The 27,026-nt window shown below is 36.1% G+C and overlaps 1 protein-coding gene across 5 annotated transcripts in view; it reads right to left on the bottom strand.

Annotated features, from left to right (window-relative positions):
* Positions 1-27,026, bottom strand: part of Frmpd4 (FERM and PDZ domain containing 4) — a 779,038-nt gene that overhangs the window by 33,278 nt on the left and 718,734 nt on the right. For all 5 annotated transcript variants that reach the window (XM_048796404.1, XM_048796402.1, XM_048796403.1 and 2 more), the window contains 3 exons: positions 13,559-13,604; positions 4,995-5,099; positions 2,608-2,715 (listed from right to left, as the gene is read on the bottom strand). In XM_048796404.1, the coding sequence (XP_048652361.1) occupies positions 2,608-2,715; positions 4,995-5,099; positions 13,559-13,604 (259 nt within the window). The remainder of the gene's footprint in view (positions 1-2,607; positions 2,716-4,994; positions 5,100-13,558; positions 13,605-27,026) is intronic.

Below are 27,026 nucleotides of genomic sequence, written 5' to 3'. Positions count from 1 at the left end.
GAAAAAATTCCCATATCCACCATACATGCCCCAAACAAATACTGTTCAGTAGAAATGCCTTGACTATGCTGAATTTCACCCAAAAGGTTTCTGCTTCATAATTTCTGCACAAGGCCCAGTAAAGAGAAAAATAAAACCAGCCTTTCTTTGTATGGCAACATATACTTTATAAAACCATCTCCCCAACCACTAGGGAGGACACTAAAAATTGATAGCTATAGTTTTTTCCTATTATAACTCTGTAGCAAGAATTTTAGCAATTTTTATTAAACAGTGTTATATTCCTTTCATAACTGTACTATTTCTATTTTACGCCTACTAGCCACTGTCTATTGTGATAATAAAGCTGTTAGGTGCAAGATAAGATAAGTTTGATTTGATGTGAACGCTGCATTGCTCCCTGTCTTCTCATTGTCATTGGCAGTCCTTGGGGAGATCAAACTCAGTCTAGTGTGGGTTCCTATAATAAAGACACCAGAGGGAATTAACAACAGAGCTTTCTTAAATTTAGATTTGTTTCTGTTAAGATATCCATCAAAGTCTTTACCTATAGCTTCAGGTGGGGTAGGGATTTCAGTGGCAAGGAACTGACTTGTTGGTAACCAAAAAAGGCCATGGTATTAGAGTTGTAATATATAGCTATATGGGTTACTTTAGAGGTCTGCAAACCATGGCCCTTGGGCCCAATCAGGACATACCCATTTGTTCACATATCATCTCTGCATTAACAGATTAACCTTGCCTAAACAAAGATGTGGCCCTTTGCTTCCATTCATGGGAAGTAACTTCTCAATCTTTGGAATGTCCTGCCTGACAGGAGTATTTTTGTTTAACCTGGGCCCTGGGCTATACCACTTGATCTATGCTAACAACTGTATTTATGGTAGGGGCCTTTGGCCATGCAATATCAGCTTGACCTTTTGAAGGGCTGGACATTAAGGTCACCCAGGTTTGTTTACATGGCCAACCCCCAATAAAAACTCTGGACACCAAGGTTCAAGTGAGCTTCATTGGTTGACAGTACTTCGTGCACATTGTCACACATAATTTCTGGAATAATCGAGCATTGTGAGCATGAATCCATTAGGGGATAACTCCTGGAAGCTCTCTCAATCCTTTAAGTGAAATATTAAACCTGAGGGTGGTCTTGAGGATTTCCCAAACCTACCTGTCTATGGCTATTTTCCTTATGCAAAGACAGGATTGAACAGTTGAACAATCAAATGAGTCACAAAGCCTAAAATATTTATTATTTTGTCTTTTGCAGGAAAAATTTGTCAATCAATAATAAGATTAACATCACACTATAAATTGGTATTGAATAGGAAAGAGGAAAATGACTTTTTCAGTGATCACCATTTAAAATTAGCAGTCTTGTATGACGGAAGTTAAAATCATTTGGAATGATTGAAAGATGACTTAATGCTCCAACATCAATCTACTAATATTGTCTATTCTATTGCCTACTAAATAACCACGTGTTTAAAGCAATTCAAGACAAGCTGCTTGCTGGTATCATGGCAATAAAAATTCAAAGTGAGCCTTTTCAGAAATCCTTCCACATGTGAGGTCTATGCTGATTAATTTAAAAAAATAGAATTAGGGATTGACTACTGACAGACATTTTTAAACCAGAGTCGATATTCTCTTGATAGAGTATTGTACAGATTATCATTAGGTAGTTTTGCATCTCCATAAAATCTTTTTTACTGTGCCATTTGAAGAAAGCCTATTTTAGGCTGATGAAGCATTAGGGAGCAATCCATTTCTGAACACACTTTTGTCCAATAATAAAAAAAAAAAAGAATATGCATTTTTCTTTTCCAGGAAGGAAACGTGAGGAAAAATAGGTGTACACTTTGCTATAATAGCTATTATGTAAAATTCACCTGTGGCTCTGAAATCATAGGATTGCTTTGTGACACTTCCTTTCTACCACTTCTCCTAAGAAGCATGCTTCATTTCTGACTTTTTATGCATTATTCCCATGAAATTGGTTACAGCAATTAAAAGTAACTGTAATCTTTACATTATTCTACCCCTTGTTTTTGCTGGACACCAAAGTAGCAGATATTCAATTAGCAGCTAACATCTTAATCTTCTTGGTGGCTGACATTACTGAGAAATCATGCTGGCTTTGGGCAGGGTGCCAAACCTTCTTGGTGACAGTCACACTATTTTAATTAATTTGCAGTTGCATTAAAATGACTAGCCTTAGTGTTTCTTCACTGGGAGCATATTACATTGTTTCACAACAACAAGGGGGTTTTAAAAAAGGGCAGAACCTTCTTAGTTTAAGCTTTTTGTTTTTGTTTGATTTTAAATATTCATGGGGGCTGGGGTTATGTCTCAGCGGTAGAGTGCTCACCTTGCAAGTGCAAGGCCCTGGGTTCGATCCTCAGCACCACATAAAAATAAATAAATGAATAAAATAAAGTTATTAAAAAATTAAATATTCATATGTGACCTTATATGGGAGCAAGTAACACATTCATAGGAATAAAGGGATAATTCTGAAAGAAGGTGTTGCCATTCTGGCATTACAGTGCGAATCATTCACTCTGTACCTGGCACTGCCTAGGTACAGATGTTAGTAGGTCATCTTACCTTGATGGAGGTGCTGCAGTCAAAGCGGAATGATTTGGTCTGCCCATTTTCCAGATAGACTTTCAAAACATTTGGCATAAAAAGAAGTGAATTGTCCTTAACAGTTTCCTGTTTAATAACAGAAAAGGGGTGGGAAGGTTGCAGGTCAGTCAAATTAGGAATCTACTATGGCCAGTGGCAACACATATCTATACAGTCTATTTTAATCACAAAATTAAAAACTAATACTCATTGGAAAATACAAATAACAATGATCCCTTTTTAATTGAGTTTCAGTGTCAGAAAGTACAAGCAAGCCCAGGTTTCTGCAGGGCAGGATGAATTGAACAGAACAAGGACCGGTAGGGATGCTGTGTGATATAATGCAGTTGGTGCCTGGCAGTGGTCATGATGGTGACTCACAAGCATTAATGAGTCTGAAGTGCAAAGTTGTGTGTGAAACTATATTTTAAACTCAAAAGGAAAAATATAAGGAATGGGTTAGTGTGTTAGAGCCAAACATTGAGTCTATAATGAACAGATCACAATTTAGAAATACCTTGAAAAGAGATGGCACTTTGAAATACAACCAAAAGAAATGTATGCTTCCAGATGTTTTCTTTAATTTGAAGTCGTGAGAGAGAGAAAAGAGGGAGGAGGAGGCATGTATGTGTGAGTTCTATGAGTCCTAGGGGTGAACTGAGTTATGAACATGTAGTTGGCTACCAAGTTCACAGGGGCTGAGGGGGACTCAGAAAACATAAAACCATAAGGCCCTTGGTTTGAAGATTGTGGGAACTACAGACAAGATTCTCAAACATTTTCCAGTAACTTACAGTCCCAGTAAATGCAACCCCTTCCTTTCACATGCCTGTTTCTTTCTCTGCCTTTCCTGTCTACTTCCATGGACTTCCCACATGACTTTCCTGCAACCCAATTTATTGAGTAAATCTGGATCCACATCCAGGTGGAATGGCACCCTGTAACCAGGAAGAGTGGGGGTAGACTAGGCATGAAGAGGTCACAAAGGCTGAGGAACAGACATGGGACAGAAGGTCCAGCATCCATAAGCCTGTGGCAAGGCAATGGAGGTTAAGAATGTCTGGCCCTCAGAACTGTCTTCATACACCAGCTAACTTTTATGAGCCCTATTATGTCCGGAGATTAATTGACATTTGCTACAACAGCTTCTAGAATCATATTCCTTCTATAAATGCCCAATCTCAAGCTCAGAAACTCTGGGAAAAAAGGTAATTTTCAGATGACCTTCTGAGAGATGTACTGATTGCTTTGTTCCTTCCATCCTTCAACTGGGACAGATTGTTGTGAATAGATAATATAAGGTAACCCTGTATCCAGAATGATGGGGATTCACCAAGTAAGCAGAACCGAACATGCTCACAGGGCAGCAGAAAATGCTCACAGTGCACACAGTGACAGCCTCAGGCCCTTTTCCATAAGTGTCACAATAGTCTTGACAGATTGACCAGTTAACTCCCTGGCATCTATATAAATTGACTAGAAGACTCATAAGTGCCTTGCCCAGGATGTGCAGGCCTACATCTTCCATTTCCGATCCAGTACCAACCTCAGGGAACAGTTTGTGACCAATAACAAAATATCACAAATGAGATATTATCATTGTGAATTTATTTAAACAATGCTAACAGCAACAACAAAATTCAACAACAAAATCTGGCATTTCCAAGACACCCCCCCTCCCGCTGTCCCCAAATATTAGTACCTTGGACAAAAGATTTGTAAAAGCTACACTATTTTCTTTGGGAAAAATTGAAACTAAAATATCCTACTGATGTTTGCATGATTCATTTTGAAGATCAATGGAATGCTTGTGCAGTCATGCTTTCTATTAAGACCTATTTAACGGGGATCTGAGCAATATTTCCTTAGTTCTGGTTGCATATATAAAACCTTTCCATCGTTTTAATTTTTTTTTGCTGTTTTATAAGTTCAAAGATCATAAATTTTTGATAAGGGAAAAATAATACTTTTCTCAAAATACACAATAGTCTATTGTGTGGAACAATGCTTAGTTGGCCCAATAGGAAGAAATCAGTGAATGTCTCAAAGAGGACTGTTTTACCCAATATGAATGAGGCATGTCAGTGCACACAGATCAGATAAACTCTGGTGCAAAGCAGAGAGGACTCTCACCCTAAATATGTTCTAGGAAACATTGAATTATCACATATTCTAGCTATGTTAAGGGGCCTGAGTTACAACCTGGTGACCTATTAAGCTCTTCACATTCCTGAGATTCAACACGCCTGTGAAAAACAACAACTAGTTTTGATTGATCATTCTAGTCAAATTACTGGCGTTGCTTAAATGCTAAGCTCCTACCTCTGTGACCCTCTCAGTCACAAAGCAGATGACTCTAAACTCACCGACACTTGGCCGTTGATGATTACCTCCTCAGAGAATCGCACTTTGACAGGATTGGACTTTAATCTTGCCTTTTTTGCAGCACTAATAAATGCTGATTTGGGAGACTAGAAGGAAAGAAAATATTTTATCTGGTTACTGATAACATAATGTGAACCATGTAACAATTGTTTTTCATCTTCATCCTCCAAGAAATGTAATACTTTTGCTAAAATGTAGAATATTTGGTACATTCCCAACTTAAAGAAGAAATACAAATTTTGAATGTAATTGAAATCCTGTCATGCCCATAAACTAATAAGTTGGATTTAGTCACCAGACCAGAAATATGAAAAGCATGTTCCATGTTGTTACTGAGAACATTTCTAAGGAGCTTTTAAAATGACAGCAGTGAAAGTACATAAACCCTAATTCTTTTTTATTAATTTTTTTTGAATTTATAAATGACAGCAGAATGCATTACAACTCATATTACACATATAGAGTATATTTTTTCATATGTCTGGTTGTATACAAAGTATATTCACACCAATTCATGTCTTCATACATATACTTTAGATAATAACGTCCATCACATTCCACCATCATTTCTAACCCCATGCAGGAGGCATCACTATACCAGACCTTAAACTCTACTACAGAGCAATAGTAACAAAAACAGCATGGTATTGGCACCAAAACAGACCAGTAGACCAATGGTACAGAATAGAGGACACAGAGACTAACCCACATAATTACAGTTATCTTATATTAGACAAAGGTGCCAAAAACATGCATTGGAGGAAAGATAGCCTCTTCAACAAATGGTGCTGGGAAAACTGGAAATCCATATGCAACAAAATGAAATTAAGCCCCTATCTATCACCATGCATAAAACTCAAACTCAAAATGGATCAAGGACCTAGGAATAAAACCAGAGACCCTGTGTCTAATAGAAAAAAAAGTAGGCCCTAATCTCCATCAAGTGGGATTAGGCCCAAACTTCCTTAAAAAGACTCCTATAGTGCAAGAATTAAAATCAAGAATCAATAAATGGGATGGGTTCAAACTAAAAAGTTTCTTCTCAGCAAAATAAACAATCTGTGAGGTAAATAGAGAGCCTACATCTTAGGAGCAAATTTTTACCACACACACACACATCAGATAGAGCACTAATCTCTAGGGTATATAAAGGACTCAAAAAGCTAAGCACCAAAAAAACAAATAACCCAATCAATATATGGGCCAAGGACCTGAACAGACACTTCTCAGAAGAGGATATACAATCAATTAACAAATATATGAAAAATGTTCATCATCTCTAGCAATTAGAGAAATGCAAATCAAAACTACTCTAAGATTTCATCTCACGCCAGTCAGAGTGGCAGCTATTATGAAGACAAACAACAACAAGTGTTGGTGAGGATGTGGGGAAAAAGGTACATTCATACACTGCTGGCGGGACTGCAAATTGGTGTGGCCAATATGGGAAGCAGTATGGAGATTTCTTGGAAAATTGGGAATGGAACCACCATTTGACCCAGCTCTCCCTCTCCTTGGTCTATATCCAAAGGACTTAAAAACAGCATATTACAGGGACACAGCCATATCAATGTTTATAGCAGCACAATTCACAATAATTAAACTGTGGGACCAACCTAGATGCCCTTCAATAGATGAATGGATAAAAAATGTGGCATGTATACACAATGGAATATTACTAAGCAATAAAAGAGAACAAAATCATGGTATTTGCAGGTAGATAGATGGAATTAGAGAAGATATTGTTAAGTGAATTTAGACAATCCCCCCCCAAAAAAAAACAAATGCCAAATGTTTTCTCTGATATAAGGAGGCTGATTCATAGTGGGGGTAGGGAAAGGGGGGCATAGGAGGAATGGACATAAACCCTACTTCTAATACAGAGCCCTGTGTACAATGTGGAAGATGAGGTGGTGGTCAAATCTAATATTGGGTTTTTGATGACTTGCTCATTAATCATCTATTTTAATGAGGTAGAGAAGAACCTCTCAAAGTTCAATATTCCCATTGTTATTCATATTTAGAATATATGGGCATGTGAGCAAGCAAGTACACACTCACACACATTCACACACACACAGACACACACAAGCACTCATGATGTTTTATGTATCTGCACACTGAGTTTCAGCCTCTTTTTGGTAACCCATGATCTATGATACTATTGGGCAGGGTATGAAGGAGACTTTAACTTAGAATTGAAAATTGAATTAAAATTTTGCCTTATAGGTTCTTCACACTTTATGATTCTTTCTCTTCTTTTACTGGAAAGAGCGGCTGAGTGACACACTTCTCTCTCAGAAATTGCCAGTGGAGTGGAAGAACCTATTTAGAAGGGTGCTGGGATCGGGGGATTCTTTGCTGTATGATTTTGATAAAGTTGCTTAATTTGAGAATCATTCTTATCATATAATTTTAATGACACCTAAAGGGAAGGGAATTCACCTCTAATAGATGTCTACTATGTTACCAGCATCATTTGTCTATTTTTTAAAAGAGTTACTTTCTTTTACAGAACCTAATAAAGAGGTAAATATTTAGCTATGAATCATATAAACTAAAATGGTCAAATATTGGCAACTGCCTAGGGTTCAGGCTAGTGTTTTTCATGCTATATAGTTCCAAGACATCAAGACTGATGCATAATGAATTCTATTAATTGACTCTAGAATCAACACAGTGGTTGAATCTTCTGTGTATTTTATTAATCTCAAGGCACAAACACCTGTTAGGGTGACCCATACTTTGGATTTCATGTAAAATGAAAAAAAAAAGTATTCACATTCTTGTCCAATACAAGTAGTATACAATCAATTAAATTAAAACCAATCATGATAATATGGATAGATAAAATGTAGTATGTCCATGCAATGAAATATTGTTCAGTCATAAAAAAGAATAATATACTGACACATGATATTACATGGATGAGCCTTGGAAATGTGATTATGAGTGAAAGAAGTCACTCATAAAAGACTGTATATTATATAGTTCCATTTATGTAAAATATTCAGAATAAGAAAATTCCATAGAAACAAAGTAGATTAGTAGTTGCCAGGAGCAGGGAGAGGAGAGACTGGGGAATGATCACTTTAATGGATACCAGGTTTCCTTTAGGGGTAGTGAAAAAGTTATGGAACCATTATTGAATGGCAATGTTATACAACATTATGAATATACTTAATGTCATTGAATAGCACACTTTAAAATGGCCAAGTTTATGTTATACGTATTTCACTACAATAAAAAGCCAGCCACTGATGAAAAAACATGATAAAATGTGTATGTGGTGTGTGTGTGTGTGTGTGTGTGTGTGTGTATTCTTGTGTGCAGTTTTTGCCTTAATACTAGGATAATCCTAATATTTGTAAAGATATCTTCTATACCTATACAACTCCCAACATTTGCTATGACTACTGTCTTAAAAGACTGGATGAATGGATGGTTTAGTTCTCCAGAACTTCAACTGATCCACCTATGAAAGACATTTTAAGAGAATGGCTGCTGTCTTAAAAAAACAAAATCAAAATAGTGGTGGTACAAACCTGTAATCCCAGCTATTCAGGAGGCTAAGAAAGGAGGATCATAAGTTCAAGTCCAACCTTGGTAACTTAGTGAGACCCTATCTCAAAATAAAATTCAAAAATTTCTGGGTATGTAACCCAGTGGTATAGCACTCCTGGTTTTAATTCCCACTATTACAATAAACAAATAAACAAAACAAAAACAAAAACAAAAACAAAACCCAAAAATTAAACCCCCCAAACCAAAAGAACTCTGAATGGGTGTTCCCTCAAAAGAACCCATCTTTAAACATGCTCAAGTTTTAGAAGTCCTACTACAGAGCTTAAGTGATATGACAGTGGTGTTCTCATCAGTATCTGTGTAATTATAGGCCAAGTTTAGTGATGATTAATGAGCAAATCATACAGTGGGGAGTTCATTTGCTTTTGATATGCCATTTTTTAGCTGAAGGGAAAACATTATTCTCCCTTAATGATTTTAAGCAGGCAGTATTTACTTTGGCACAACAAGTGAAGCGCCTGTAATAAAGCTACCCAGAACAGACACTACTAATTAGATGAGATGTTTCAATGCAGTAATACCTACTTTTCCAGCATTGTTTGGGAATGAAATATTTCACATGTGTTCAAGGTTTTAGACACTGAACTTTACTCCTCTGTGTATTCTGTTTTTTTAAAAAAAATATTTTACCACATTTTCTAGAATGTTCTACAGAATTCTTTGTGTCAATAAAAAAAAGTATGTTTTCTGGGTATGGTGGAACACACCTGTAATCCCAACAGCTTGGGAGGATGAGGCAGGAGGATCGCTGATTCAAAGCCAGCCTCAGCAATTTAGGGCGACTATAAGGAGTCTTGAAATAGAAAATAAAAAGGGTTAGGCAAGTGGCTCAGTGATTAAGCACCCCTAGGTTCAATCCTGATTTTTAAAAATATGTATATTTAATGGAACTTAGTTTTTGGATGAAATAATTTCGTATAATCTTAGAATGCAGTGATGTTCCTAGGGGTCATGGAAGTACATAGGTTTATTTCTTCGTAGAGTAAATGACTCCAGTAAATGACTCAAGTAGAACTTGCCAAGCTGGGGATTCTCTGTCTTCTCTGTAGGTATAACATGCCATCTCTGGTAGCCTCATTACTGTATTTATTTACTATGCCCTACTGACAAACATGGTAATCTACGAAGAACAGAAAAGACACTACTAGATGGCCAAGGCTGTTAAATAAATATTAGTTTATATATAATTTGAAATTAACTGAGCTTTGATAAAAGTCTAATAGTTCACAAGTTCATTTTTCTTGTTCTGGATTCATGACTGTTTCATATATTCAATTTACATTTAAAAAATACTTTTTGAAAATAAAAACATAAACTCTCTGAAGGCTACTTAATGAGAATCAACAAAGTAATGGCTTACTTTACTGGCCAGAGATACTGATGGATGGTATAGTGTAAACTACAGTTTGAACTCAATTTTCTTTGTTACTCAAAAAAAAAAAAAAAGCACAAGGTGCACCACTCAAAAACCTGGTGAATTAATTCTTTGCAATTTATAGGTGCTTATTATAACAATTTCTTATCCTGTGGTGGAAATGATGATGATTTTCATTTAGAATAATCAAATTCTTCTGCTGTTAATTGTAAGATTAGTAGGCCATTAATTAAATCTTGTACCCTTTTCCAAATTTGCTTTGGCTAAGATGGTCACAATAGAGGGTGGTATTGCTCCTGATGTTGTCAGATGCTCTTAGAAGTAACTAGAATATAGTTTGAAAAATTACATAAATAAGATTGATTCCTGAAACTGAAGTGTAAGTTCTTGAACTTGTAGTCCTGTAGCTCTATGATACTTCTTATACAACAGACATTGAGTGAAACATTTGGTAAGGATAACCCTACAGTTATCAATGGGTAACTTAGTTTTGAGTCCCCACAAAGCAAACTTTAAGACAAGGACTACCAAGCAGGTAGGTAATTTGGGAAGTGCTCAATGGTAGAGCACTTGTTAGTATGCTTGAGGCCCTAGATTCAATCCATAGCACCAAACACACACACACACACACACACACAAACACACACACACCATCCTGGGAAAATACTACTAAATACAGAGATTTACACACAACAATTTAATCTGCAGAATTATTTATAATAGTAAAACATTAAAGACAGTGTGAAGGGTCCAATGATAGTGGCTTAGTTGAGTTAACAGTTCAAGGTAACATTTTGCAGCCAGTTAAAAGAATCTTATAAAGAATTGCTGATGACATGCAAAAATACTTATGAAATACTAAGTAAAAGAAGCAAGATACAATTGAGCATCTAATATGATATTGGCTACCAATAAGGCATAGAAAAAAGAGATTGGAAGGAGATAGTTTGAAATGTTTACACTTGGTTGCCCCTGAGAAAAAGTTTTACTGATTTTTAATTTTTTAAAAATTTTTCTGCTTCAGAATTTTCTTCTGTATTTCTACATTTATTTCCTAGGGAGAACAGTAAAAATGTAGGGTGAGAGAGTCATTCATAATACTTTTAAAAAATTATCAAGAAATTTCATGGATCCTTAGACTTTTGTCAGGTCCCCTTGACCTGGGCCTTCCTGGAGATAGATTTCTGTGGCTGGATAAATATTGGTTCTCTTGTCTTTACTGGACCTTATAATTCAGAAGAAATGCAAGTAACATAAAAAGTGCTGGTGTGCAAGTTGCAAAATAAATTAAAATGTTAATTTTTATTGTCTATAATAAAAGTAGAATTTATGAATTATCTCTTGGTCTGCTTTGTCATCTGTTTCTGTATGTCAATCCTGGTTGCCAAAAGGATACTTAGCAAATAAAAGAAACCCAATATTTTAAAGAAACAATTTTCTGGTAGGAAAATCCAAACATAAACATACAAATAAAAAATTGCAGTCTTTTCTCCCATTTGTCCTCTTGTCCATATCTAATGTGTCTATTGAAATAATTTCAGAGTATGAATTCCCACAATTCAGAGAAGAGAAAGGTCATATATGACTAGAATAAGACAAGACTTTAGGAGGAACAGTGGTTCTCAACTGGGGGCAATTCCCTTTTCATGGAACTTTTGGCAATGTCTCAAGGCATGTTTGGTTGTCAGAACTGGGGAAAAGGGTGCTGTTAGCATTTGATGCGTAGAGGTCAAGGATGCTGCTAAATATTGTACATGACAGTCCCACAACAGAGAATTTCCAGTATGACCTACTACAAAAATAATTTGGTTTAGAATAAAAATGGTTCTAGTCTTGCATTTCTAATAGATTATAAATTAGGGACAGAGAATTCCAGAAAAACAATGTAAACTTGAAGTTCCACCAGTGATTTATAATCACTTGCTTACTACTTACAATAGACATTTACATTGGCTTTACCAAAATGTATTTTCCTGCAACCTACAAATTACGAAGTATGGATAGATTTGAAGTAGGTGACAATGACGATTTGGTTAAATAAAACAATCTGAAAACAGCCCATCTGTACTTTATATTAAAGCATACAGTAGGAATCACAGAATCATGAGATGGTAGCAAAAGGGAGCCCTTGGAAATAATATGATCTTAACCAATTCTCATATAGATAAGGGACTGAAAGTTCTGGACAGCTATGAAAATCACTAGACAATAAATTATGTCATCCAGGACATATATTAAAAAAAAAACCTCTTAGTTCCATCTCTTTTACTGAATTTAAACATGTACATTTGAATTTGAGGCTTCTGGATCTGAAAGAACCAAGATTTGAGATCTAGTACCAGTAATATTATATTATAATTTATTGTCTGGGTTAGTTCTGTTTGTGGTCTTATCAGAATTCTGAATACATTTTTTTTTTTCTACCTAAAATGCCTAGACTGGGCTGGGGATGTGGCTCAAGCAATAATGCGCTTGCCTGGCATGCGCGGGGCGCTGGGTTCCATCCTCAGCACCACATACAAATAAAATAAAGATGTGATGTTCACCGAAAACTAGAAAATAAATATTAAAAAATTCTTTCTCTCTCTCTTTCTCTCTCTCTCTCTCTCTCTTTAAAAAAATGCCTAGCCCACTGCTCTCAGGAAAATTTTGGGATGGGAGAGGAGAAGTGCTCCAATTCTATGGTGAAGGAAGTAGAAGACTAAGCAGGTTGGAATCTTTGCCCCTCCATGTGAAGGGCAAACAAACGTACTGATTGATGATAATCATTTTGGGAGAAATCTGAAAGAATTTGCCTTAGTATTTTTTGTTTAACTGACAATTATAAAATTCACAAGTAACAGCAAGTCTATAGAAATAGAAAGTAAATTAGTGGTTGCCTGGAACTGAGCGTGGGAACTGGGATTAATTGTAAGTGGGAACAGGGATCTTATTGGGTTGATGAAAACTTCCTGAAACCAGACTGTGGTGATGGTTGCATACTTTAGTAAATTTTGTAAAATCTATTGAATTATACTCTTAAAATGGTTGAATCCTATGGTAAGCAAATTATACCATGATCATTGTTTTTTTAAAATCATGGGAACTAAATTCAGTATGATTTTAATCTCTTTCCATCCTCAGAACCAAGGTAGCTGAAATCAAATTCAGACAAATCATATTTCCTCGAGGACCACCTTTAAAGCAGGCAAAATATCCAGTTATTTACCAACTTATTTAGACATAGATAAGAATAAAACTTGTTCTTCAAATTCCTACAATTAGATATTCCCATAAGACTTGTGATTCTTAAGCCGGAAACCACAGTCTTGAGTTTGGTGTTATTTCTAGATGCGAGAATTTCATAGGGCTGAATAGCTGATTGTCTTTCAAGATATTTAGGAAACACATAACTTTCTTTCCTCTCCAATAGATGGCTTTGCTAATGCGGAGTACAAAGTACAAATACTCAAGAATTCCGAGTCTGCACTGTGAATGCATGTTATTTTTCTCTGCTGTTATTCATTGTCATGACTTCTGTAAAGTGGGTGGGGAGACTAGAATCCCGAGATCATTCAGTGGCACTTTTACTCACAGAACACTTACAGGGTAAGGCTGAATGACAGTGAGGAGTATTGATTCTTTGCAGCTTCTGTAAGAGAGAGAAACAAACATATTTACAAAATGCACAGAGCCTGGACTCAAACAGTGACAGTTTTCTTTGTAAATGAAATGTGTGATGTGTTGGCCAATGTTTCTTAGGCTCTCAGGGCAGAGTAAATCAAACAGCTCAGAAGAGGGCTTTCAGACCACAGAGAAAACCAAAATCAAGTGTTTGCCGAGTGTAACAAACTGTCCAATTGAAAGCTTCCTAGGCGGATTACATTGGGCAATATTATCTGTGCTGCCGAACAGCAGGACCCTAAAATAAGACTTGGCGAGGGAAGAACGGTTTTAGAAGCATCAACTCAATCAGTCTCTACGCTTTTTGCTGCTCTCAGAATTGATTCTCCCCTTCTGATTTTCCTTTAGCCTGCTTTTCTTTGCCGCTTAAAATTTTCTGTACTTTTCTGCAAGGGGAAGGGATTTTAAAAATTCTGTCAACTTGGGGAACATAATTATCTTCTCAGGGTCAGCATTACGAAAGATAAATGTCATTGGAGGTTGCTTATGTAAAAACAGCATCCCAGCAAACATCCCTCCCCACACCGTTCAGCTCTGTACGTCCAGTGCCAAGGACCCTGAGCTGATAAGTATTTCAGACAGGCACCAATTGGGAAATATTGCTCACAACAGGGAACCCTTCATAGTAAAGCAGAATAATGTCATATAATGGTTTATTTAATTTCCTCCAAGTAACCCAAACCTTCCAAATGACTCAAACCCTGGAGAAAAATCACATTATGGGTTGTAATATTTTTCTTCCTTCCTTTCTTTGTTCTTTTGTATCGTAAGTAAGAGAAAGGTCAGTTGCCATTTTGTTGAAGAGGAGCTGACTTTTTTTACTTTAGGCTGTAATTAATTACCTGCTTTTGTGATTTATTGCCTGAATGATAAAGGCAAAGGGATCTGTTGTAATTCTGTTCTTTTGAGAAAAGTCACTGCAGATCGTACCTCCCTCATTGATTTGTGGCTTCACCTACTCATCCTGGCTATTTGGACCATGAACTACTGATTTGTCAAAGGTGATGTGAATCTTGAGGTAGAGAGTGAGGTACAGGAGGAGAGGGATGAATAGGGCAGGAAAAGAACTGGAACTATAAATCCAGAAAGAACCAGGACACATAGGCTGATAGGGATACTGCAGCAGGTAGATAGCATACTGTTGACAGTGGCCCAGCTTCTCTCACAAGTTCTTAGTTTTCAAGACTGACAGAGAGCCCAATAACTGCAGTAGACAGAGCAACAGTATAATCAAATGTAGTTTCAGTGGGTAAGATAAGGATCGTGCCCTGCTGGTGGGCACATGTGTAGACACATGGAGCAGTTTGAGGAGCAATCTGGCATCACCAGGTCAACATCACTGTCAAAACACTGTTATCCAGCCAGTCTACTCTAGCTTTACTTCACAAAGAAATTCTTCCACTATGCTTTAAGGGGATATGGATATTCCCTGCAATAGAATGTGTTGGGGTGAGGGGTTGAAGGGAAGTTGGGTGTCCATCTCTGAGACAGCAGATAGGAGACAAATATGCAGAAAGCAACATAAACAGAAGCAAAGTACTGTTCCCTAGTTTCCACTCTTCACAGGAAATAATAAACATTGAGGAAATAAGAAATGTGACACAGCCCCACAGCATAAAGAATCTGTGAGTATGGCAGCCACGTCAATGAACTTGTCTGCCCTGCCTGGCTTATTCTGTCCAAATTTGCTCTCACAGCCCTCAGTAGCAGTCCTGGGAACTCAGCCTCTGGGACCAGCTGATGGGACTGAGTGTTGAAAATGAGCCAATCAAATTTTCTCTCTCCAGAATTACTATTAAGAGACACAGAGACTAAGAGAGTTGGGAGCCAAGACACATTTGTGGCAGAGCATCTGAGTAAAGGATGCAGATGCCAGTAGTCCTTGGAACAGTTCTAATTCCCACCATTCCTGAGGGCTGGTTGTTCACTGTTCCATTAGAAATAAAATAACTGATGTAAAATTTCTCAGTATGATATCTATCATCATTCTGGGAACAAGCTTTTACTTCTGTTTTCTCTCATCTGTAAGTACTTAATCATCACCTGCCAGACAAGAAGAATTAATTCCATAGTGCTTCAGATCCCTTAGGATTCCTAACTCAATCCTAGGAAGAAAAAAAAGATCAAAGCCATATGTGTTTATATGTTAAAGGATGCCAAAATGGATTTAGACAGATTCAGCTGAGGTCCCATGCTGATAGATGCCAATCATCTCCACATGCTAAAGAAAGGTGCTGGATGATGTTCCAAGGGGGTGTTGAAAAGGAGAATTTGTAATCCTTAATCCCTTATTCACCTTCAGTCTGATTCATGACTTAATTTAAAATTGAAAAAAGGAAACAGGGAGAAGCTGGCAGAAGCAGCATATGCCTGAAGAGTAGAGGCTACATGTGTGAAATCACTATCCTTTCACTCAGCCAGGCACAAAGTGTGATTCCTGGGGTAAGATGTGCAAGAAATGTTACCCTGGGATCATTTCGCAAAGGCCTCCTGATCAACTAAACTTCTTCCAGGGGTGAAAGGGCATTAGCCAAAAGATGGCTAAGCTGAGGAATACTGGGCATAACCAGGCCTTGGGTTCTATCTGACTTGATGGGGCTGCAATTGGAGCAACTCAGCAGAGAAATCTTCTGGAAATATACAGACACACTTACAAGGGGAAGAATCAACCATCATTATGTTGCATGAATAGAGGAAACCAATGCTAGATTATATTGGTTTCAATAAGTGAAAACTTTATTGAGAGAAAACTCTCACCACCCTGGCCCCATTTCAATCTGAAAGAGCTAAGGCTAGAGAAGAATGTTGGAAACTAGAGAAAGCATTGACAATGCCCCTTAACCCACTGCAAACCTGAAGGAAAACCTGGGGCAAGGGACAAATTTGTGGAGTTGGAAGTTTAACTATTCCATGACAATTGAACATTTTAATTAGATTATAAATTATTGTAATCACAAGGGTACAAGTGACTGGAGAATTTTTCTGAGCATGCTGAATACATTTCTGGGATCAACCTGAGATTTTGTTAAGGGTTACAAATGACCATAGGGAGCTATTATAAATGATTAACAGGGGTAGGGGAAGTACAGTTTCCTTCTGATTGTGCCCTCTGTGGTATGCTGGCTACCTTATTCCGATCTCTCTTTACTTATATAGACTTGAATAGATCATATTCTTTGAGTTCAAATAGTCCTTGACCAAAAGTCTTTGATCCTAGGAAGAAACAATAAAAAGGTTAAACACAAGAATGATGAATAAGGCTCAGAATAAATCATGAGGTGGTGGAGTGGGCAAGAGAATGAATGGACCCATAAAACAGAGGGACAAGTGTAATTTTCTATCAAATGATGCTCAGTGGCAACATATTTATTTGTTTACTTTTGGAAAAGGAAGCTGATATTCACAGTTATAGTGCAGTAGCTGTTAGGAGCAGATGAGCCCCTGGAGAAGGACTATTGCTACTCATCATAGATGTTGGTAATCATAGATACTGTATTAGCTTCCCATTGGTGCTATAACAAATTACTATAAACTTTGTAGCTTAAAACCATACAAATTTACTACCTTTCATTTCTGGAGGTCAGAAATGTAAGATAGTAAATTGGGTTTTGCTGAGCTAAAATCAAGTTGCTAGCAGGGCTGTATTCATTCTGGAGCCCTTTTCAACTTCTAGTGATTGCCTGTGTTCCTTGGAGAATGGCCCCTCCCTAACCATCAGTACAGCATCTTCAAACCTCTCCCTGACTCTTTTTCACTGACAAAGATCCTTGTGATTAATTAGTCCTCCCTGGAATCTAAGATAACCACCCCATCATTAACTTCACTACATCTACAAAGTCAGAGACTCTAGAAATTGAGAACATCTTTGGGGGGGTCATTATTCTCCTGCCACAGATGTGAGCTTTATTAGTTATTGAGTGCTGCATAACAAATTATCACAAACTTAGAGGCTTAAAGCAACACCCATTTATTATCTACATTTGATGTGGGTTAGAAATATAAGCATGGCTTAGCTTAGTCACCCTTTTCAAGTTCTCTGATGAGGCTTCAAACAAAATGTTGGCCAAGGCTGGGGCCTCATTTGAGAGTTTGATTGGGAACGATCTACTTCCAAGTTCACTTCCATAATTTCTGGTAGAATTAAATTCCTCTTTAGGCTTTTGGACTGAGGATCTTCAGTAGTTGGCTTAGGTCCACCCTCAGTTCCTTGCCATGTGGGTCTTTTAACACTGCCACTTAGCTTCATTAAAGCTGGCAAAAGGGAGAGTCTTCAGGCATGGTGGAAGTTAGAATCCTATGTAATATAATCAGGGAAGTGATGTGCCATCACCCATGCTATATTCTATTGATTATAAGCAAATTACAGGCCACAGCAATATTAAAAGAGATAGACCACCCCAAGCTATGAATAAAAGGTAGCAGGGATTTTGGGATCTATCTTCTATTCTGTCTGCTATACTGGTAAAGAGGGACTTGTAACCAAGTTACCTATAAGCACCTCAAAAGTAATGTCTCCCTATGACTTCATCCTACACAGAATTTTTTCTTCTGCCAACAATTTCAAGAAGCAGCTCAGCATACCTTGTTAGCAGGAAATGGGAAATATTTTTCAAAATATGCCTATTGTATTTAGTCTTTGTGTCTATGGTAATGGTTTGTCAATTGATTGAAACATAACAGATTGATTTCTAATTTTATGATTTAAAGATTGAAGTCATCTGAATTGAAATAAAATATTCCAAATTGATATTTATCATTAGAACTAGAGACATGCTTTTCTGTTTTCTCTCATCTGCAGTTATTTAATTTTAACCTGCCAAACAAGAAAGTTTAACTCCATAATCTTTTGGATCTTTTAGAATTCATAACCCTAACTTCCTAGGAGGAAAAAATAGATCTAAGCCATTTTAAAATAGCCTCAACAGAAAGATTAAAATCAGGAATGAAAGATGCCACATTCAAGCAAACAGATAACCTCTTTTTAGGAAGGCCTGAAATAGCTAGAGGCCTTTAAAAATCCAGTTAGAATTACATTTAGAGAAGTATTTCATAATAAATTCCAAGTAAAGTTTTTACTTTTGAGGAATATTTTCAAATTTCAAGTCCAACATTTTTTAAATGGCTGAGTTGGTTATAAACATAATTTTGATTTCTGAATCACAATACTGACCTGCTGGGGGAGATCTAGTTTCACCTACTCTAAACTGTTCCTGCCAAATTTGCCTTCATTCCTATTTCTTCATTTTTTATATTTATTTTTTAGTTTTAGGTGGACACAATGTCTTTATCTTTATTTTATTTTTATGTGGTGCTGAGGATCAAACCCAGTGCCTCACACATTCTAGGCAAACGCTCTACCACTGAGCCACCACCCCAGCCCCCTATCTCTTCATTTCTGTGATAAGGTTTTATCTCATCCTTCCTTAAAACATGTTTGGGACACCCAGCTTGCATGGTTTGGTACCACATTCTATTGCATAATTTCACTGGATGTAATTCTATTGATGCAAGCAAACTATATGAAAAAGACATTCATATTTTAATGAGGTCTAGTCTTACATATTAAAATCTCCACACTTTTTTTTATTGTTGCTGGGGATGGAACCTAGAATGTCATACATTCAAGGCAAGTGCTCTACCAGTGAACTACATTCCTAGCTCTAAAATCTCTTTTACAATGAAGCTAAAGCTGGTATTCTCTATTTCATAGAGCAGATTGTTTTAGCACTTTTCTTTAACTGACTTTTCCATTTTATATTTATAACATTTTAATATAGCAATATATAATCATATTAGCATGTGCTACAATATTATTTCCCTTCAATACCAACTGATTATATTCCTTGATCAACTCAGAGATTGATATGAATTTAATAAGAGTTGTGAAGGGAACTGAGATTATTCCAGAGATTGATAAAATGAAACAAAATAAAAAAATCAAACAACAAAAATATATAGGAAGATATTTTGTGACAAAATTCAAGAGTTTTACTAAAAAATAAGTCCAAATAAGTTAACTATAGGATTTTAAACTTCTAAAGTAGAAGAAAATAATCATTCTGTGAACACTGAAAGGTTAGGATTTAAAAGACAAATAAAAAGATAATTCAGGGCTACATATGGAAAGAGTTTGTAAACTGTAAAATGACATTCTAACATAACTCAAGAGACTGCTGTATAGTATTTTTATTTTGATACTAAATAAAGTGGTAAGGCACATTGAAAAAGGGTTTGAACACTTACTTCTAAGGTAAATATGTGCATGCATAAGATTATTCTTGTACTTCAGAGTTTTTCAAAGTGATTAAAAATATTTTTTTTCTGCAAACTAGTGCATGTAGCCCTTAACCTCTGCTTGTGGGCAGCCACTGTTGATGGAAATAAGAACTGATTAGTAGCATTTCTCCATTGTCTCTGTTCTGAAGGGCCTTTCCTTAATCCTAGGGTGTTTAGTTATGAGGCCATTTGTTTGCCTTCTTTTTTCTCTTCCTATTTGAATCTAGAGATGTGAAAAGAACACCAAGATTTTTCTGACCTGGTAACCAATCATAACATAGTTTCAGCCTCGTCAGTCACTAGCAAAGCTGGAGGATGTAGTGTTGCCCTTCAGTTTCAGAAAAGTCACCACAGGACCATACTTGGAATGGGGTTTAATGTTTCATCTAGTTGACCTTTGCAACACTATGAATAGAGATTTTAATTATCCATTGAATCAATTCCTAACAGGTACTGAAGCCATTTGTTTGAGAGAATGGAAATGTCCAGCAAATGACCAAGCAGTCAGAAAAGGTCAACATATAATGGCTAAGTGTGATCTGTCATGGACTAGATGAAGCATTTATGCTCTGCTCATTGCTTCTGAAACTTGTCTCTACCCTGATACCTGCAAAGAAGAGAAATAGGATTATTTGTCATTCTCACTAATGTTCATGGGATGCTATGGAAGAATACAGGCAAAATGAAGTCACCATAGTCATCAGGGAAACAGACATAAAGGAGATGGATTAAGGAAGAAGTAAAGAAATTAAGGAAAGCTCCTTATTAAGCAATATATTAAAGAGTTCATTCTGAAAAACTGGATGATTGCATTGTTTATCTTTTTTCATTTGTGATACAAAGACTCCAAATATGGCCTTCAATTAGCCAAACCTCCTAGTATTTACACCTCTATGTAGTCTGTTACTAGCATTCACACCTTTTTTGTAATCCTTTGACTCAATTTTGACAAAAGGAATATTGTAGAAATGACACTGCTTGACTTCCAGGCCTCAGTCAGAAGAATTCTAGATGTCTTGCAGCATGTACCTGAGTATCTTAGAATGCTAAATTTGAGGGAAGTCAGCTACCATGTAAATATTCCAACAACCTTTCAATATCCACATGTTTAGAAGAAGCTAGCCATGTGGAGAAACAGAGGGAGGTGTGCCTGACTAACCCCAGATATGTCAGCTTTCCAAGTCCAGGCCACAACATATGAGTGAAGAAGCCCTCTTTAATGTCTGGTACAATTGAGTCATCAGATGGCTCCAGCCACAGTTGTCATTTTACTGCAGCCATATAAGAGACCCCAGTGAGAACCATCTGGATGAGACCAGTCAACCCACAGAACAATGAGGGATAATAAATTATTTTATTAAGCCATTATTTACATCTGTTAGTAATAGATAGATATAAGATCATCCCCCCATAAAGAATTTGAAGACTATTTTTTAAACAGGCATTCAAAGAATAAAATGGGTTGAATATTACTCATCCATAAATAAGAATGACTTTACGACATTTGCCAATAAATAGAGGGACCTGGAGACTATTATGCTATGTGAAATAAGCCAATCCCCCAAAACCAAGATTGAATGTTTTCTCTGATATGTGGATGCTAATCTCCAACAAGAAGGGGAATAGAAATTCAGTGGATTAGACAAAGGGGAAAGGTGAAGGGAAGGGTGGGGGATGAGAATAGGAAAATGAGTAGAATGAATTGTATATAACTTTCTTATGTTCATATTTGAATATATCACAGTGAATATCAACATTGTGTATATCCAAAAGACTGGGACCCTAATCTAAATAAGATATATTCTATGCTTGAATAAATATATCAAAATAGATTCTACTGTCATATATAACTAAGAAGAACCAATACAATTTTTAAAAATTGAAAATATCTCCCTTATCCAGGAAGGGAAAATGTCCAGCATAACAACTTCTTAGTATATTGTAATTGTTTTTTTTTTTAATAATTATTTTATTTATTTTTATGTGGTGCTAAGGATGAAACCCAGTACCTCACACATGCTAGGCAAGCACTCTGCCATTGAGCTACAACCCCAGCCTAGTACATTGTAATTGTGACCTGCACTAACACACACACCCCCCCAAAAAAATACAACAAAATAACATAAACAACCCAACCAAAAGAAAAAAAGAAATAAAGAAACCAAAAATAATATTGTCTTATATTAGCTTGTGCTGAAGTGTAGGAGATGATACTCTTTCTTCTGGTAATAGGGTTAGCACAATTCTAACATTACTTTTGAACTTATGGTGATTGGTGTGGAAAGGAAAAAAAAAACTAATAAACTTAGGAGAGAGAAGAGGATCCGGTCAGCATTTTGGACTAAAAATGCTTCATTCACTACAAAGAATAAATTGTAGAGCACTATTGTAAAATACATATTTGAATTTTAAAGAGAAAGAATTAAAGTACATTATAATTTGCATACAACTTGAATAAAAGTAAAGGAAGACCCAGAATTCTTTGATGTCTAATCCACATTTTACATGAAGGTATTTTAGGCTTAGGTTGAGATTGTCTTTGTGATGAATATTAAGTTAGTAAGGTTAAATCCATATAACTGACATAGTGATTATCAAAATTAATATTTTGGTCAAATTGTATCATTTCAACACTTTATTTATCTACTTTATTGTATTTTTTAAGCCTTCACAATAAAATTTCAGGTATGATGCTAAATTTGGAAATGGTTGCTAAAAATTTTATTTTCATATGACATCTCTTTTTGTTTTGATCTAATTACTTTGTTCACTAAATTAATTTTTTGATGAATGTTGTCTTTGGCCTTTGAACTACCTGTTTAATAGATGAAAATGGCACTTATATATAAGACTCATAAAAAGAAGCAAGATCTCTTGGGGTAATATTTCAATCTATAAAATTATATATATATATATATATATATATATATATATATATATATATATATATACATATATATAATTCACTGTGATATATTCATATATGTACACTACTGTAGAATGAAAGCTTAATAGCACTTCTTATGAATGATGTTGGAAGGAAGTGACATAACAAACTAAAAGCACAAAAAATACTAAAAATGAAGGAAGGGAGAAAGGAATGAAGAAAGGAAGGGAGAAAGGTTAGAAAATAATATGGTGGATGGTTTTTCATGGACACTGCCATGGATGAAGATGTACCAAGTCTAACCAGGTTACCTATTTGTGTCCCAGTGATGGGAAATCCAGCCAGGGTTTAAAACAAAATATGGAGAAAAATGGAGTGGTTATTGAGAAAGAGCCCAAAGGCTTCTTTAATAATGAGAAAGTGCATTTTATTTTCAGCTCCTTTGCTAAAATGTCTAAAACTTTTACAAGAATGCTATTTTATTTTCATCACCTAGGATAAGCTTTCCATAGTTAATGCCTTTCCTTCCCACTCTATGCATGTTACCAGTACTGGACACAGGTTTAAAGATTAGCAGTTACTAACTAGCAAGTTGCCGGCCCCATCTTTGGGGACAACATATAGCATATTTATAAATTTCAGTGCATGATAATTGTTATGATGTTTACTGAAGGGATCTTCATTCCCAGTCCTTTGAACACACATCATTACTAGGAGATAACTTTAAATAATATGATTTAAATTCTTCACTATCTCAGAGGCTTCCCTATTCTGACAATCTGACCAAAGATGTTGCTACAGGAAACCCAGGTTTTGACTGCACAATGTGGGCCATTTTCCTTCTTCATAGCACACATTCCCTTTAAGTTTAACTGGAAATAAATCCTTTGCCCTTCAGATTTCATGGATTTTCAGAGCAGTGGTGATCACAGATATACACTTGATGGTGTACAGAGCAGAGATACAAAAAATTAGCAATTGTTGCAGTTTATCCAACTGGTAAAGGTGAGTTGGATGAAGGGGCTCTGTTTTTGGGAGCCAGATCCAAGAATCAATAAATGGAATGGAATCAAACTACAAAGTTTATTCTTAGCAAAAGAAACAATCTATGAGGTGAATAGAGAGCCTACATCCTTGGAGCAATTTTTTACCCCTTACACATCAGATAGAGCACTAATCTCTAGAGCATATAAAGAACTCTAAAAGCTAAGCAACAACAACAAAAAACCCAAACAAACAAACAAATAACCCAATCAACAAATGGGCCAAGGACCTGAACAGACACTTCTCAGAAGACGATATACAATCAATCAACAAATTAATGAAAAAATGCTCACCATCTCTAGCAATCAGAGAAATGCAAATCAAAACTACTCTAAGATACTACCTCTCTCCAGTCAGAATGGCAACTATTATGAAGACAAACAACAATAAGTGTTGGCGGAGATGTGTGGGAAAAAGGTACACTCATATATTGCTGGTAGGACTACAAATTGGTGCAGCCAATATGGAAAGCAGTATGGAGATTCCTTGGAAAACTGGGAATGGAAACATCATTTGACCCAGACTTCTTTTAAATTTAAGAAATTCCACTTAGAAATCTATCCTTTTTAGGCAGCTTTTCTCATTGCTGTGACTGAAAGACCTGACAAGAACATTTTTAGAGGAGGAAAAGTATATTTGGGACTCACTATTTCAGAGATCTCAGTCCATAGATGGCCAACTCCATTGCTCTGAGTCTGAGATGAGGCAGCACATCAAAGCAAAAGGATGTGGAGGAGGAAAGCAACTCAGGACTTGGCAACAAGGAAGCAGAGAGAGTGCTCACTAGGGACAAAATATATACACCAAAGGCATGTCCCCAATGACCTATCTCTTCCAGTCATGCCCTACCTGCCTACAGTTACTTCCCAGTTAATCGCTATCAGTGGATTAATATACTTATAATATTTAGGCTGTTATAACCCAATCATTTTACCTGTGATCTTTTTTGCATTGTCTCACATGTGACCTTCTAGGGAACACCTCTTATCCAAACCATAACACAATCTGAAGGCTGCAGGTCACTTTTGTGAGATCCAGAAGTTCTGTTAATAATTATTCAACCAACCAAACTTTTAAATATAATGTATATGCAGAAAAGTGCACAATTCTAAAGTGTACAGCTCATTAAATTTTATAAACTGAACACATATGTGGTAGGTAACCCCAAGATGGCTCCCAATAATTTGTACCTTGTGGTATTCAGATTGCACATAGTTCCTCCCCTTCACTGTGGGCTGGACTTTTTTTTTTTCCAGATTTTTAGTGGTGCATAATTGTACACAATGATGGGATCTCTTTTTACATATTCATACATGTATACAATATAAAAATATGTCACAAATGATAAGATGTTATATCCAAGGTTATGTTATGAAAAGTATGGATCCTATATTCTGTGCTCACTTCTTATTACACTTTTGATAATTAGCTCTGAAGGAAATCAAAAATTATGTGGTGAATAGTATTTTGGGTAAGCCAACAGGGCAAGGGACCAAGGTAGGCCCTGGTCAATAGTCAGTGAGAACTGAATTCTCTCTGAACTGAACACATGAATGAACTTGGACACAGATTACTTCCCAGTTGAGCCTCGGACAAGACCACAGCCTCAGACAACACCTCAATTGCAGCCATGTAAGAGACTTTGAGCCAGAGACACACAAGTAAGCTGTACTGTTTCCTGACCCACAGGGAATATGAGATAATAAACGTCTGTTGTATTAAACTGCTAAGTTTTGAGGTAATTTATTATGCAGAAATAGATAAGTAGGATCTAGATAAAGAAGCAGAATATTACCAGTATCAGAGAAACCCCTTTGGGATATACCTGCCAAGGATAACCACTATTATGATTTCTAACACCATGGAATAGTGTCACTTCATCTGAAACATCATATGAATGTTATTATAGTGTATGAATTATTTTTTGACTCAGAATTATTTTTGAGATTCATTCTAACAGTTATGTGCAGTTGTTGATCATTTATTCTCATTGATATAATATCCATTATATGAATGTACCACACTTTACTTATCAATTTTATCATTGATAGACATTTGAGTAATTTCTAGTTTGGGTTGTTAAATAGTGCTACTATAAATAGTCTTATATTTGATTTTGGGTGAATATAACTATGCATTTATGTTTCCTATATGCCTAGGAGTGGAACGGTAGGTCATAGGGTATGCATGTGTTCAGCCAATAACCCTGTTTTATTTAGCTACATAATTTCTTCCCAATCCTGGAACATGTGTATCTCTAATTATATAAACTCTAATACCCTTTCTTTACCTTACTCTTTTATTATTCTTAATGTCTTTACTGAGTCCCTTTGATTTTGATAGCTACTACAACAAGTTGCAGTCCATCAATACTTGCACACTTATTTTTGGATGCATGTGGAGATAAATGCTATTATGACTGAAAGACATCATGCTGAACAAGCAATCAATTCACGTTTCATAAATAAGGGATTGGAGAAGATGTTTTTAAGTTACATAAAAAGTAACTAAAGCTTATCAGCTGAAAGTGTAAGAAAATTATTAACAGCCTAAAGTATTGGTGTGCAGGTGGTTATAGTCTATGCTTATCATGAACAGTCAGGAAAGGAAAAGAGTAAGCCACATCAGCTCATCCATTTCTGGCTGCTTTGACATATTTCCACTATGAGAGCTTTCTTTCCATATTTATTTTGCCTGTCTATGTTTTTGAGTATATGTTACTTGATGAGATAAATATCAAACAGCTTTCTAATTGGCTCAGGCATCTAAAGAAGTCTCTAGACCTATGTTTATTTCCATTTAAATTCATTAAATGAAATAAAATTAAATCCCAGGATGGGGATACAGCTCAGTTAGTAGAGTGCTTGCCTTGCATGCATAAGGCCCTGGGTTCAATCTCCAGCACCACACACACACAAATTAAATCCCATTCCTCAGTTGCACTTGTCATATTTTAAGTGCTTAAAAATTATATATATATATATATATATATATATATATATATGGCTGGGGAGGTGGCTCAAGTGGTAATGCCTGGCATGTGTGGGGTGCTGGGTTCGATCCTCAGCACTACATAAAAATAAAATAAAGATGTTGTGTCCACTGAAAACTAAAAAAATAAATATTAAAAATTCTCTCTCTCTCTCTTAAAAAATTATATATATGTGTGTGTATATGTGTGTG

The sequence above is a fragment of the Marmota marmota genome, unplaced genomic scaffold (assembly GCF_001458135.2).
Source record: "Marmota marmota marmota unplaced genomic scaffold, marMar, whole genome shotgun sequence".
NCBI lineage: Eukaryota > Metazoa > Chordata > Mammalia > Rodentia > Sciuridae > Marmota > Marmota marmota.
The sequence above is the reverse complement of the archived record's forward strand: the minus strand, read 5'-3'. Positions and strand labels throughout refer to the sequence as shown.